The 14,958-nt window shown below is 49.3% G+C and overlaps 1 protein-coding gene across 1 annotated transcript; it reads right to left on the reverse strand.

The window, feature by feature from the left end:
• Positions 1–2,612: 2,612 nt before the first annotated feature.
• LOC137532690 (vomeronasal type-2 receptor 26-like) lies at positions 2,613–3,350 on the reverse strand. Its single transcript, XM_068253516.1, has one exon. It carries the CDS (start codon positions 3,348–3,350, stop codon positions 2,613–2,615), a length of 738 nt encoding a protein of 245 aa, XP_068109617.1.
• Between the last annotated feature and the right edge of the window lie 11,608 nt (positions 3,351–14,958).

Genomic DNA, 14,958 nt, shown 5'->3' on the forward strand with positions numbered 1-14,958 from the left:
TGAGAACCCTGCCATTAGCAGTGTAAGAATGGCTGCAGTTTACATTTTCCCAGTAAAATGTGTATTTGTCTCCACCCACTGATGGCCCGGCGTTGCCCAATTATGTATTTGGCTGGTGTTCGCTACGGCCACTTTTTCTAACCCTAACACACAATTATTTAAAGTGAATGGGAACTCATACTGAAATAAAAAAAAAGTCAGATACTCACCTAAGGAGAGGTAGGCACTGGGTCCCATAGAGCATTCCCTCTCCACTCCCGGTCCCTGCTGTTGCGCTGGCTCCCCGTAGCAGTATTTGACCGTTTCAGTCAAATATATATAGTAGCTGATGGCCCAGCGTTGCCCGGGTATGTATTTGGCTGGTGCTGGCTCCACCCACTTTATCTAACCCTAACACACAATTACTCAATTACTCAATGACCAAGTTTGTGAGCTTTGCAGTCTTTGGCATCAATGATTTGAAATGAAACAGATCTGATTGGCTGTGGCTCCACCCCATTTTCTGATTTTGAACCCCAGTCACCCAATGACCAACTGTACCAGGTTTGAGGCTTGTACCATTAACAGTGCAAGAATGGCAGCAATTAAATACTCCCCTTAAAGGCAATAGTGAATTTTGATTGGCTTTTGTAGGCTTCACCTACTTTTCTGAATATTAATTCCAGTCACCCAGTGACCAACTGTGCAAAGTTTGACAACCCTACCATTAACAGTGGAAGAATGGCTGCAGTTTACATTTTCCCAGTGAAAGTTCTATTTGTCTCCGCCCACTGATGACCCGGGGTGGCCCGGTTATGTATTTGGCTGGTGTTGGCTGTGCCCACTTTTTCTAATTTTACATAGAGACAACGGACAAGCACCATCAATATAAATAATAGCTCAAAAATACTGAGAGTGGGATGTGCTAATTGGGCAATGGTAATATGTATATAGGGCTAAGAGAAAAGTACCCAATTTGAACAGCACCAAACCACACAGAAGAATTATTCAAAAATACAAATCTTTATTGAATATGGAAACAGACCAAAATAAAAACAATGATAAAATTCACCGAAGGTGAAAATGGCGGTGTAGTTATGTCTAGAGTTGGGCAGAACGGTTCGCCAGCGAACGGTTCCATGCAAACTTCCGTGGTTCGCGTTCGCGTCCCGCAGGCGAACCTTTGCGGAAGTTCGGTTCGCCCCATAATGCACCATGGAGGGTCAACTTTGACCCTCTACATCACAGTCAGCAGGCCCGGTGTAGCCAATTAGGCTACACTAGCCCCTGGAGCCCCACCCCCCTTATATAAGGCAGGCAGCGGCGGCCATTACGGTCACTCGTGTGCCTGCATTAGTGAGAGTAGGGCGAGCTGCTGCAGACTGTCTCTCATAGGGAAAGATTAGTTAGGCTTGTTCCTGGCTGCATACCTGTTCTGTTCAGTGAGACCACTGCATACCTGTTCAGTGAACCTGCCACTGCATACCTGTTCTGTGAACCCACCACTGCATACCTGTTCAGTGAACCTGCCAATGCATACCTGTTCTGTGAACCCACCACTGCATACCTGTTCTGTGAACCCACCACTGCATACCTGTTCTGTGAACCCACCACTGCATACCTGTTCTGTGAACCTGCCACTGCATACCTGTTCTGTGAACCCACCACTGCATACCTGTTCAGTGAACCTGCCACTGCATACCTGTTCTGTGAACCCACCACTGCATACCTGTTCTGTGAACCCACCACTGCATACCTGTTCTGTGAACCCACCACTGCATACCTGTTCAGTGAACCTGCCACTGCATACCTGTTCTGTGAACCCACCACTGCATACCTGTTCAGTGAACCTGCCACTGCATACCTGTTCAGTGAACCTGCCACTGCATACCTGTTCTGTGAACCCACCACTGCATACCTGTTCAGTGAACCCACCACTGCATACCTGTTCAGTGAACCTGCCACTGCATACCTGTACTGCTCAGTGAACCCGCCACTGCATACCTGTTCTGTTCAGTGAACCCGCCACTGCCGTCACTACACAAACAGCTGTTTGCGGTGCGTTACACGGTGAGTTTGGTGTGTCAGTGTGAAGCAGTACCTTAATTACACTACCTGATTGATGTATACACATGCAAGATGTTTTAAAGCACTTTAGGCCTGTCATTTAGCATTCAATGTGATTTCTGCCCTTAAAACGCTGCTTTGCGTCAAATCCAGATTTTTCCCGAGGACTTTTGGCGTGTATCCCACTCCGCCATGCCCCCCTCCAGCTGTTAGACCCCTTGAAACATCTTTTCCATCACTTTTGTGGCCAGCATAATTTTTTTTTTCAAAGTTCGCATCCCCATTGAAGTCTATTGCGGTTCGCGAACTTTAACGCGAACCGAACCTTTCGCGGAAGTTCGCGAACCCGGTTTGCGAACCTAAAATCGGAGGTTCGCCCAACTCTACTCTAGAGCAACCTTAGCTGTTTAGTAGCTTTGGTCAGACAGTACAGTAAGTCCATAATATCTTTGCTTGATTGTAAACACATGTAATATGTTACTGCAGAAGAGTGCAGCTGGTGTGCTCACTGAGGATACATTTATGCTTTATGGTGTGTACTTTTCATATTCTCTCTTCTAACTATTTCACTTCAGGAACAGTTGTTTAGAGTTCATTCCTGGCTTTATAAGAATAATGTATATTTTGGGCAGGAATATGCAACATATCAACCCAGCACTGGAGGCCAGTATGGCAAATACCTCCACAGCCACCATGTACTTCCCTCTGGTGCTCACATAGGCCGGGATCATGGCAATCCAGACACTGCAGAACACCAGCATGCTGAACGTGATGTACTTGGCCTCATTAAAGCTGTCCGGTAATGTCCTCACCATGAAAGCCAGAACTAAGCTCACACCGGCCAGAAGCCCCATATAACCCAACACAGAGTAGAAGCCAATCACTGAGCCCTCATTACACTGGATGATGATTAACCCAGGAGAAGAGGCCATGTCATTCTCTTGGTAGGGAGGAGACACTGACAGCCAGATAGTACAAATCAGAACTTGGACAGAAGAACAGGTTGTTACAACACAATTAGATAATTTACTCCCCATCCACTTTCTCCAGTAACATCCAGGCTTGGTGGCTTTGAAAGCAATGTAGACAGTGATAGTCTTGGCCAGGACAGAGGAGACAGCAATGGTGAAGAAGGTCCCAAATGACACCTGTCTCAGCATGCAGGTAATGTCCACAGGACGTCCCAGGAACAAGAAGACACAGAGGAAGCTCAGCAGGATGGAGGTCAGGAGGATGAAGCTCACAGTCCGGTTATTGGCCTTCACCAATGGATTGTCCCAAAATGAAATAAACACTTTCAACATAATAACAGTAATGATACAGCTTGCGAGAGAAAAGACTGAAAAGATGAGAGCCAAAGTGTCCTCATGTGACAGGTACTCAAGTGTTTTTGGAATACATGTTACTTTCTTCTCATTTGGCCATTCTGTGTCCGGACATCTGTGGCAATTATCACTGTCTGTGAAAGCAAGACGTTTTTAATCAGAATGATACCATTTATTGGCTAACTTAGAGAGAAATAAAAAGGAAGCTTTTGGCTAATAATAAGCCTTCATCTGACTTGATTCCTGCATATGCTGACAAAATGTAAAAAACACAATTTATATACACTAAGCATACAAAGGAGAGACATTCTTTTGTAAACATAAATAAATGTAATTAGATGCCTTAATTGCCACTTCAGGAGGGTTTCACAGGCATGCTAGCTAAATAGATAAGATTACCAGTTTCCTAAAACATAACATTCAATAAGTACAAACTGCGCCTGCCTAATCAAGTGCACCATCAGTGTACCAAGTTCAATGCTGACGGTATTTGCTATCAAAGAGTCCAGCAGTATCAAACTGTTCAAATGAATGACAGCGCTACTCCCCTTCAATGTTTTTTACAATCTGTGGGATTCAAACAGATCTAGACATAGTGCATTACTGTAAAACTTAAAGGAATACTTAAGTCAAAAAAAAAAAATGACATTTACTCACCTGGGGCATCCCTCAGCACCCCGAAGCTGGATGGTGCCCTCGCAGCCCCGCTCCGATCGTCCTGTCCCCGCCGGCGGCTACTTCCGGTTCGGCGACAGCCGCCGACAGGCTGGGAACGCGGCTGATTTTCCGCGTTCCCAGCCGCTATATCACCCCTCTATGCTGCTATAGCGTCTATATATACGCTATAGCAGCATAGAGAGTGATAGCAGCGGCTGGGAACGTGGAAAATCAGCCGCGTTCCCAGCCTGTCGGCGGCTGTCGCCGAACCGGAAGTAGCCGCCGGCGGGGACAGGACGATCGGAGCGGGGCTGCGAGGGCACCATCCAGCTTCGGGGTGCTGAGGGATGCCCCAGGTGAGTAAATGTCATTTTTTTTTTTGACTTAAGTATTCCTTTAATGCATCCACCACACATCACCAGTGGTTAGCGGTTCACACATGCTACGCTCTGTGCAAATAACCACTATAGTCCCCTTTAATCAGCTCACCAGATCTCATCCACCTCACATCCTGGTGGGTCTAGCATTTGGGTTCAATAATCCAGGCTACAGGCTTAACTTCCAGAAAATCACAGTTTAATCCAGCTGCCACATGTGAAGTAGAGATGGGCCGAACGGTTCGCCGGCGAACGGTTCCAGGCGAACATCGAGTGGTTCACCTTCGCCGGCGAAGGCGAACTTTCCCGGAAGTTCGATTCGCCCCATAATGCTCTATGAGGGTCAACTTTGACCCTCTGCATCACAGTCAGCAGGCGCATTGTAGCCAATCAGGCTACGCTAAGCCCTGGAGCCCCACCCCCCCTTATATAAGGCAGGCTCCGGCGGCCATTAGCCTCACTCATGTGCCTGCTAGAGACAGAACAGGGACAGCTGCTGCAGACTTGTTCTCCTAGGGACAGATTAGTCAGGCTCTTGCCTTCTTAGCTTGCTTAGCTGAATCTTATTGCTATAATAGCGCCCCAGAAAAGCTCTTTTCAGAGCTCATCCTGCTCGTGTGATCAATTTTTTTTTTCTGTGTTTGAAACTGACACTTGTGTTTTTTAGACAGCATTGCTAATTCATACTGTGTGTCCCACTGGCAGCAGCAGCAGCAGCAGCACATTCAGTGACTACCTGTGTGTGAGAGACACTTGTGTTGCTTAGACAGCATTGCTAATTCATACTGTGTGTCCCACTGCCAGCAGCAGCAGCACATTCAGTGACTACTACCTGTGTGTGTGAGACACTTGTGTTGCTTAGACAGCATTGCTAATTCATAATGTGTGTGTCCCACTGCCAGCAGCCCACCAGCACCAGCAGCACATTCAGTGACTACCTGTGTGTGTGACAGGGAGCTGCACATTGTACTACCCAGTACTGCATTTACCTACTACTAGTACCTGTTGTGTATTTAACCCACCTCATCACTGCATACACCTACGTTTGTGTTGAGTGAACCCACCTCGCTGCACATAACTACCTTTTGTGTTGAGTGAACTCACCTCACTGCATATCTACCTTTTCTGTAGAGTGAACTCACCTCACCTCATATAACTACCTTTGTGTTGAGTGAACTCAGCTGACTGCATCTAACTACCTGTTGTGTTCAGTGAACTCACCTCACTGCATATATAACTACCTTTGGGTTGAGTGAACTCACCTCACTGCACATAGCTACCTTTTGTGTTCAGTGAACTCACCTCACTGCATATATAACTACCTTTGGGTTGAGTGAACTCACCTCACTGCACATAGCTACCTTTTGTGTTCAGTTAACTCACCTCACTGCATATATAACTACCTTTGGGTTGAGTGAACTCACCTCACTGCACATAGCTACCTGTTGTGTTCAGTGAACTCACCTCGCTGCATATATAACTACCTTTGGGTTGAGTGAACTCACCTCACTGCATATCTACCTTTTCTGTTGAGTGAACTCACCTCACTGCATATAACTATGTTTGTGTTGAGTGAACTCAGCTGACTGCATCTAACTACATGTTGTGTTCAGTGAATTCACCCCACTGGCCAGTGTGGCCACTGCATATATAACTACCTTTGGGTTGAGTGAACTCACCTCACTGCACATAGCTACCTTTTGTGTTCAGTGAACTCACCTCACTGCATATATAACTACCTTTGGGTTGAGTAAACTCACCTCACTGCATATCTACCTTTTCTGTTGAGTGAACTCACCTCACTGCATATAACTACGTTTGTGTTGAGTGAACTCAGCTGACTGCATATAACTACCTTTGTGTTCAGTGAACTCACCTCACTGCATATATAACTACCTTTGGGTTGAGTGAACTCACTTCACTGCATATATAACTACCTTTGGGTTGAGTGAACTCACCTCACTGCACATAGCTACCTTTTGTGTTCAGTGAACTCACCTCACTGCATATATAACAACCTTTGGGTTGAGTGAACTCACCTCACTGCATATCTACCTTTTCTGTTGAGTGAACTCACCTCACTGCATATACCTAGCTTCCCCCCGAGATGGACAAAATGGACAAATCAGGTAGAGGAAGAGGTAGAGGCAGACCCAGAGGAAGGCCACCAGGCACTGGCAGGTCTGTGCGAGGTGGTGTTGCTGTGATTTCGTGCGGACCTGGACCAAAGTACAGTGGTCAGAAGAAGGCACGTGCCATCACTTCCCAAAATTGTGAGGACGTGCTTGAGTATTTAACACAGAAGACCTCATCTCCCGCAGCCAGTGCTACCAGCGCTAATAAAAGCACCACATCCGCTGCATTTGACACTTCGCAGGAGTTATTTGGTGGTGGTGGTGGTGGTGAAATCACTGATCCACAGCCACTACTGCAACAATAAGAAGAAGGCGCAGGTACACCACCTCATACGTCTGAGTTAGGTGGCGATAGTATGGACGTAATGTGTGAGGAGGGGCATGATGAACCACCTGAAGTTGGTGCAGTTGTGGAGTTGTCTGAGGAAAGCGAAGCTGGGCAGGAGGATTATGATGACGATTATACGGATGCCACGTATGTTCCCAATAGAGGAGATGACCAGGGGGACAGTTCAGAGGGGGAGCCAGAGAGGAGTAGGAGGAGACGACTCCATGATAGAATCAGAGGGAGCTCGTCCTCAGAAACAGCTGGGGGCAGTGTCCGGCACCATGTATCGCCAGCTATGGCCAGCCAGCCAACATGCCCTTCAACGTCAGCTGCTGATGCCACCGTAGCGCCATCACCCCAGGGGGGCTCAGCGGTTTGGAAATTTTTTAACGTGTGTGTCTCAGATCGGAGCAAAGCCATCTGTGGTCTCTGCCAGCAAAAATTGAGCCGTGGAAAGGCAAACTCTCACGTAGGGACAAGTGCCTTACGAAGGCACCTGGAGAGAAGGCACAAACAGCTATGGGAAGAACACCTGAGGAAAAGCAGCACCCCTCAAAAGACAAGCCACCCTCCTTCTCCTCTTCCTCCTTCAGGTGCATCGTCTTCATCCGCTTTCTCCCTTGAACCTTCACAGCCACCCTCCTTCACACCGCCTCTGCCCTTGAGCGGTTCCTGCTCCTCTGCCCACAGCAGTAGCCAGGTGTCCGTGAAGGAAGTCTTTGAGTGGAAGAAGCCAATTTTGGCCAGTCACCGTCTTGCCCGGCGTCTGACAGCTGGTGTGGCGGAACTATTAGCTCGCCAGCTATTACCATACAAGCTGGTGGAGTCAGAGGCTTTCCGTAAATTTGTGGCCATTGGGACACCGCAGTGGAAGATACCAGGCCACAATTATTTTTCATGAAAGGCCATACCCAAACTGTACCGTGCAGTTCAGAGGCAAGTGGTGTCATCTATTGCGAAGGTTGTTGGGTCAAGGGTCCACCTGACCACGGATGCCTGGTCTGCCAAGCACGGGCAGGGCCGCTACATTACGTACACAGCCCATTGGGTCAACCTGGTGACCGATGGCAGCAAGCAGGGAGTACGTGGCTGTTCAGCGGACCGACTTTTCACACCTCCACGGCTTGCAGGCAGGCCTCCTGCCACCTCCTCTCCTTCTCCTCCAGCTAAATCCTCTTCGCTGTCAACCTCCTCCTCCTCAGCTGAGTGTCAGTTGAACTCTAGCGGTGCTGCCATCTCCTCTTCCTCTCCAGCAGACGCGTATCTACAGGAGTGCACATAATGCAGCTGCTATAGGCGTCCCTTGCCGCTCACCTGGGGGGGCGCATCTCTGAACAAATAAATCACCCCCCTCCATCAAGTCCGAGCACCTCCTCATGCTCCTTTTTCCCACAATCTGCAGCTGCCAGCGCTGTACACCCTGCCTGGAGAAGAGGTCTGACGCACTTACAGTGTCGCACAGTATCCTGTAAGCTTCTCTCGTTGTCCTGGCAACATCAGCAACTTCGAGCACAGTATGCAGAAGTGGCTTCCCTTCATCCCTCCTCTATCCAGGAAGCCCAGCAGACAAGCAGTGGAACGCAGGGAAGGACAGAGCAGAACATGTGACGTCACCTCCTTCCCCCGCTGGACTGTGCAGTGCCAGTGACTTGCTGAAGTTTGCTGTAGTTTGTAAGCTGCTGCAGGAATCAGGGTAAGGGGACAGAGATTGACGTACCAGCTCAGCCTGTAATTATCTGCACAGCAGGCTGTCTGTGAGGCTTTACTAGTGATTAGGCTGATATCCCCCTCTCATCACTGTCCCTTGGAGGGGCCTCACACTCACACCCAGAGTCATTCAAAACTTTTATTGCACACAGAGTTAATTTGTTTCACCACACTGTGTGCTAAGACTGTTTGCATCCACAGCAGCACGTTTAACTCTTTATTGTCTTATTTTTTTTCCACTGGGGCTACTGGACTGGCCCTTATAAATCCAGGACAGCTTACTATTTCATCTCAGAGCTGAAGCTACGTTAGAAATCAAACTATAAGGTAGAGATGAACTGTAATAACCCATTATTATAAAATCTGTTCTGCAGTGCAACAGCAGTTGCTGGCCACTAGAGATGTCGGCGAATGGTTCGGGAACTGTTCGCCGGCGAACACCTCACCCTGTACTACTTCCGGGTCGCTATGACCCGAAGTAGTACTGCTTCGCTGGGCCGGCGGTGCGTGTCTTTGATCGTACGCCTGTTGCCGGGCACTTTCTGCACATGTGCGTGACGTCACGCTCATGCGCAGAGAGTGCCCGGCAACAGGCGTACGATCAAAGACACGCACCGCTGGCCCAGCGCAGCCGTACTACTCCGGGTCATAGCGACCCGGAAGTAGTAGCGACCCATAGGGGTTCGCCAGCGAACGGTTGGCCTACATCCCTACTGGCCACTACTTTCCCACTGTCCCACTTTTTATTTCAGTTACAATTTCCATGCTATAGCAGGCCCAGGCTTTCCCACATTTTAATTCTTACAATTTCTATTCATTCTACAGCAGGCCACTGCTTTCCTATAAGTTCTTCTGGGATTTTCCCAGAAATGAAATTCTGTGGGTAAGCACTGCAGTGGCCTTCTGTAGTATGGAAACTGTAAATGTGTGTCCTAAGGTTCCTTGCAGTTGAAAATAATTGTTCATGTGATGTCTTTTACTTATCTGGGGCTTCCGCCAGAATCCACGCCCTGAAGTCTTGTAGTTCTCTCGCTCTCCCAGTCCTCATCCTTAATGCGCTGTGTGGCCCTGTAAACTGTATACACTACTGCGCATGTGTTGGCTTGGTGGCGAGGCACTTTGATTGCACTCCTGTAAAGTGCTATGTACAGGTCCAGAATGCTCTTAGCCACAGGAGTGCAATCAAGTAGGCGTGCCGCCAGGCTAGTGCATGGGTTAGTATTGCATGACAAAGCTACGTCACACACCTTACCGGGCCACAGCGGACCAAGGATGAGGACCAGTAGGTCAGCGAGGAAAGTACGAGATTGCGGAGGCCCCAGGTAAGTGAAAGAGTGTTTTATCTGGTGTTATGGAGGGGCACAATTTCAGTGCTTGCCATAGGCGCTATTTTCCCTAGATACACCTCTGCTCTCCAGCTACACAGCCCCATCTCCCCAGAGCCTACGCTGCATGCCAGGTACGACGGTGTCACGTAATTTTAGACATGTCTTGCCTCAAAGCGGAGAGTCACACTGGAGCAGCTCTCCTGGCTGCTCTTAACAAACAGGTGGAGCAATGGCTGATCCCGCACCAGCTGGAGATAGGCAACGTGGTGTGTGACAACGGCAGCAATCTCATTTCTGCATTGAATTTGGGAAAGCTGACACATGTACCCTGCATGGCACATGTGCTGAATCTGGTCGTGCAAAGATTTGTCTCAAAGTACCCAGGCTTAGAGGACGTCCTGAAGCAGACCAGGAAGTTGTGTGGGCATTTCAGGTTGTCTTATACGGTCATGGCACGCTTTGCGGACATTCAGCGGAAAAACAACTTGCCGGTGAGACGCTTGATATGCGATAGCCCGACTCGCTGGAATTCCACCCTGCTCATGTTCTCTCGCCTGCTAGACCAGGAGAAAGCCGTCACCCCAGTACCTGTACAACTACAGTAGAAGGACACAATCTGGGAAGATGGGGATGTTGTGGCCCAACAGCTGGACACTGATGCGAAATGCATGCAGGACCATGCGGCCGTTTGAGGAGGTGACCAACCTGGTGAGTCGCGCTGAAGGCACCATCAGCGACTTGATCCCCTACGCTTACTTCCTGGAGCGTGCCGTGCGTAGAGTGGTGGATGAAGCTGTGGAGGAGCGGGAACAGGAACAGCTACGGCAGGAGGATTCGTAGGAGCGATTTACATCTGAACCACATGTTTCCTCGACACCTGCGGCACCACAGAGGGGGGAGGAGGAGGAAGAAGAGGAGTCGTGTGGGGAAGGAGAGGAGTCAGACTCGGATGATTATGAGGAAGGTGTTTCTGTGGAGGAGGAAGAGGCGGCAGTGGCAGAAGAACAACCGCAGCAGCCGTCACAGGGGGCTTCTGCTGCTCCACGTTCCCGTGGTATTGTTCATGGCTGGGGGAGGAAGAGGAGTTGCGTGACGTCACTGTGGAAGAGCAAGAGGAGATGGAGAGTACGTCTGGATCTGACTTTGTGCAGATGGCCTCTTTCATGTTGTCCAGCCTGTTGAGGGACTCCTGTATCAAAAAACTCAAGGGGAATGACCTGTACTGGGTGGCCACGCTACTAGACCCTCAGTACAGGCACAAAGTGGCAGACCTGTTACCAACTCAACACAAGGCGGAAAGGATGCAGCACTTGCAGAACAAGCTGTCAATGATGCTTTACAATGCATTTAATGGTGATGTGACAGTACAACGCAATAAAGGTACCACTGGCAGTATTCCTCCTCCTCCTCACCAGTCCACGCAGGCAAGGACAGGATGCTCCAGCGATCTCAGGGTGATGTCGGACATGCGGACATTCTTTAGTCCAACGCCTCGCAGTAGCCCTTCGGGATCCACCCTCCACCAACGCCTGGACCGGCAGGTAGCCGACTACCTGGCCTTAAGTGTGGATGTACACACTGTGACTGCGAGCAGCGACGATGAACCCTTGCTCTACTGGTTGCGCATGCTTGACCTGTGGCCAGAGCTGGCCCAATTTGCCATCCAACTTCTCTCTTGCCCTGCCGCAAGCGTCCTGTCAGAAAGGAGCTTCAGTGCAGCTGGAGGCATTGTCACTGAGAAGAGAAATCGCCTAAGTCATGACAGTGTTCAGTACCTGACCTTTATCAAAATGAACGAGGCATGGATCCCTGAGGGCTATTGCACGACCGAAGACTAAGTCAGTCCCCACACACAGCATCTCTGCCTGCAGGCCGCTTGACTGCCTTCTCCGCCACCACCACCAGGGTCCAGGACTCTAGGCGGATTCCAGAATTTTTAAGGCCGCTATACTAATTTTTCTGGGGCGCACACATGCCTGCCTAATTTTTCTGGCTGAACTGCAGGCGGCTGCAACAAAAAAAAGGCATGTACATGTGCCCATCCCCCTTCGTGATCATTACCTTGCCGCAGTGAAGGGGTTTGCGTATCACAATGAAGCAATGACCGCCGGCTATATGAGTGTCTTGGGTGGGGGTGACACACCAAAGATAATAAGGTCGTTGTTTCATTGTGGTCAGACCAAATTTGATCAGCTGGACAGTCACTGTTCTGTCATTCAGCTACATCAGCCGGGCGACCATATGGGCTGAAAAGCCACCATCACCTGCACTCTCGTCATGGTGCGCACCAGTCCAGCATGCCCGTCACTACACAAACAGCTGTTTGCAATCACTGCATACCTTTCACTGCATCTGTGACTGCACATTATACCTGGCAGTCAGTGCATAACTTGCACTTGAATGGATACAGTTTTAAACAATTGAAAAATACAACCATCTACAGTTTCAAACAATTTAAAAATACAACCATCTACATTTTAAAACAATTTAAAAATACAACCATCTACATTTTAAAACAATTTAAAAATACAACCATCTACATTTTCAAACAATTTAAAAATACAACCATCCAGTGTTGCTCATCTGAGCTAGGATATCCGAGTTACTCGGATATCCTAGCTCTTTTTTCACTATTCGAGCTCGAATACCGAGCTCGAATAGTATTAGCTATCCGGGCTGTGCTATCCGAGCGCACCCGGATAGCAATCAGATATCCGGAGATATCCTAGCTATCTGAGCTCGGATAGCGTCACAAGCTCGGATAGTGTCACGCCAGACGTCACCTCGAGTCCTCACAAGCGAATCAGAGGGCTCCCAGCCCTCTGACTGCAGCCAATCACAGAGGGGGAGCCTGGCCAAGCCCCCCTCTATAAATAGCGGACGCCATCTTGCCTCACTCGTCCTGCTTGCGACTTACTGACTGATAGTACTGAGAGAACTGCTCCAGTGATTTTTGTCTGTGTGCAAGTGCATTGCTATTGTTCTAAACCTAGCATTTTTACACTCCAACACTTGATCTTCAACTGTATTGCTTTGTATTGTAGATAGATTGTATTTTAGGCAGTTTAGCTTGGGTGATTACTAGGGGGACTAGGGAGGGAGAGACTGTCACTGGTGCTGCTGCAGGCCTGCAGCCAGCAGCTAGGCCCTGTGCCTAGGCAAGGCAGCCTGCCCTGCTCTGTGCTCTAGTCTCTAGTTACCTTACCTGTGCTATCACCTGTCCTATTCTACTCCTGTACTACTACTACTTCTGTGTTAGATAGATTTGTACTATTTTGTACAAAAAAAAAAAAAATAATAATAAAAAAAATAAAAAAAAAATAATAATAATAATAATAAAAAAAAATAATAAAAAAAAAAAAAAAAAAAAAAAAAGATTTGTACTATTTTGTAGTTAGTAAGGCCCAGCTTTACTGCTATACCTGTCCTGCTGTATCTGCTCTCTGTAATCTAGTCACACCTGTTGTATTATTTATCTAGATTCTTCAATTGTTTAGTTAGTAGTACTGTAGTGTACTGTACTCTAGTCTGTGTATAGGTACCGTCCGTCCCCGAGTTACCTAGGGTCTTTGTGTGCGCAGTGCACATCTGCGCTGTCCGCACCCTCTAGTGCTACACCCGTCCTATTGTTTATATATTTCTTCTATTGTGTATTCGCTGACTTGTACTGTAGTCTGTGTAGTGGGACACCGTCAGTCAGCGTCAGCTAGGGTCTTTGTGTGCGCACTGCGCACTCTCTCGTTAGCGCTACACCGATCTCTGCTGTAGAGTACACCTGTCCGTCACCTCACACACCCACAACCACCAGTCCCACCCCATTAAAGTACCCCACTTGTCCCACCCGCCTTTACATACATAAGTTTTATTTTTCGTTTGTATAATATTAAAAATATACAATGTCTGGCACTGGCAGCCGCGGTTTGGGCAGGGGCAGCAAGGGCAGCAAGGGCATCGCCAAGAGATGAGGTCGTGGGCGTGGCAGCCGCGCCACCACCACCATGCACAGTTCTGCGTCTGCACCAGTGGCTATTCCGCCATTAGCCACTGGCCGTGGACGCCTTGGCCGCCCAACAGCTGGGAGTCACACTGCAGAGACACAGCAGCAGCAGCGTGTGTCCCAGATGTTCCTCCCACCGCCAGGTCATAGCCGTCCTATTGAGGAGAAGGACGCAGACGCTGTGGTGGAACTGATGGTGGGTGAGCAGGCCACCATTAGCTCTGGAACCGAGTTCTCCACCCCCGCCACCACTCCTGTTTGCAAGAGCAGCAGCAGCCGACCAGCACTGCCTGGGGAGCAGGAGGAGGAGTGCAGTTCTCCAGCCCCAGCGGGCAACATCAGCACCCTGTCAATCAGCACCTTCTTATCCCCAAGCACAGCGGGGTTATGGAATGCTGTTGCGGAAGAATTGGCAGACGAAGGAATGCTCATGGGCACTTTGGGGGATGATGCTTTGGACAGTCAGACAATGGTGACTGTCCATCCGCCCATGCATGCAGAAGGGGAGTTTGGGGGACCCCAGCAGGACATGTTTGCGGAGGGGGAGGATGATGATGACAGGGTGCAGGACAAAGACTGGTTGCCAGGTCCTGGGAGTGGGGATGTCATCAGCTCTGAGGAGGAGGAGGAGGATGCGTCTGCGGGCCTTGCTAGAAGGATCAGCATCGCAGGCATGGGCAAGATCACAAGTGGGCGTGGTATGCAGGCCACACAGCGTGCTGATCCGGAGACGAGCTCTGCCAGTGCCACCACCAGCCGCACCAAGAAACCCCCCCCCCCCACCACCACCACCACAGGAAGACCAGAGGCAGCAGCACCTTCCAGCCGAAGGGGCAACTTCACCTCCCCAATATGGAATTTTTTCACCCTTCCATATTTGGAGTGCAAGTATGCCACCTGCAACCAGTGCCGCAAGCAGCTCAGCAGAGGGAAGGAGCCCTCTGCATTTGGCACCACCTCTCTGGTCAACCACCTTGCAGGGAAACACTTTCACGAGCATGAGGAGTTCATGAAGTTGAAGGAAGCTGGCAGTGGCAGTGGCAGACCCGCCACCACTG

Source organism: Hyperolius riggenbachi, chromosome 1 (assembly GCF_040937935.1).
Source record: "Hyperolius riggenbachi isolate aHypRig1 chromosome 1, aHypRig1.pri, whole genome shotgun sequence".
Taxonomy (NCBI): Eukaryota; Metazoa; Chordata; class Amphibia; order Anura; family Hyperoliidae; genus Hyperolius; species Hyperolius riggenbachi.

Bases quoted from the DNA above. Each gene is read 5' to 3' on its own strand.
- LOC137532690 (XM_068253516.1), bottom strand. From the start codon at position 3,350: ATGTTGAAAGTGTTTATTTCATTTTGGGACAATCCATTGGTGAAGGCC.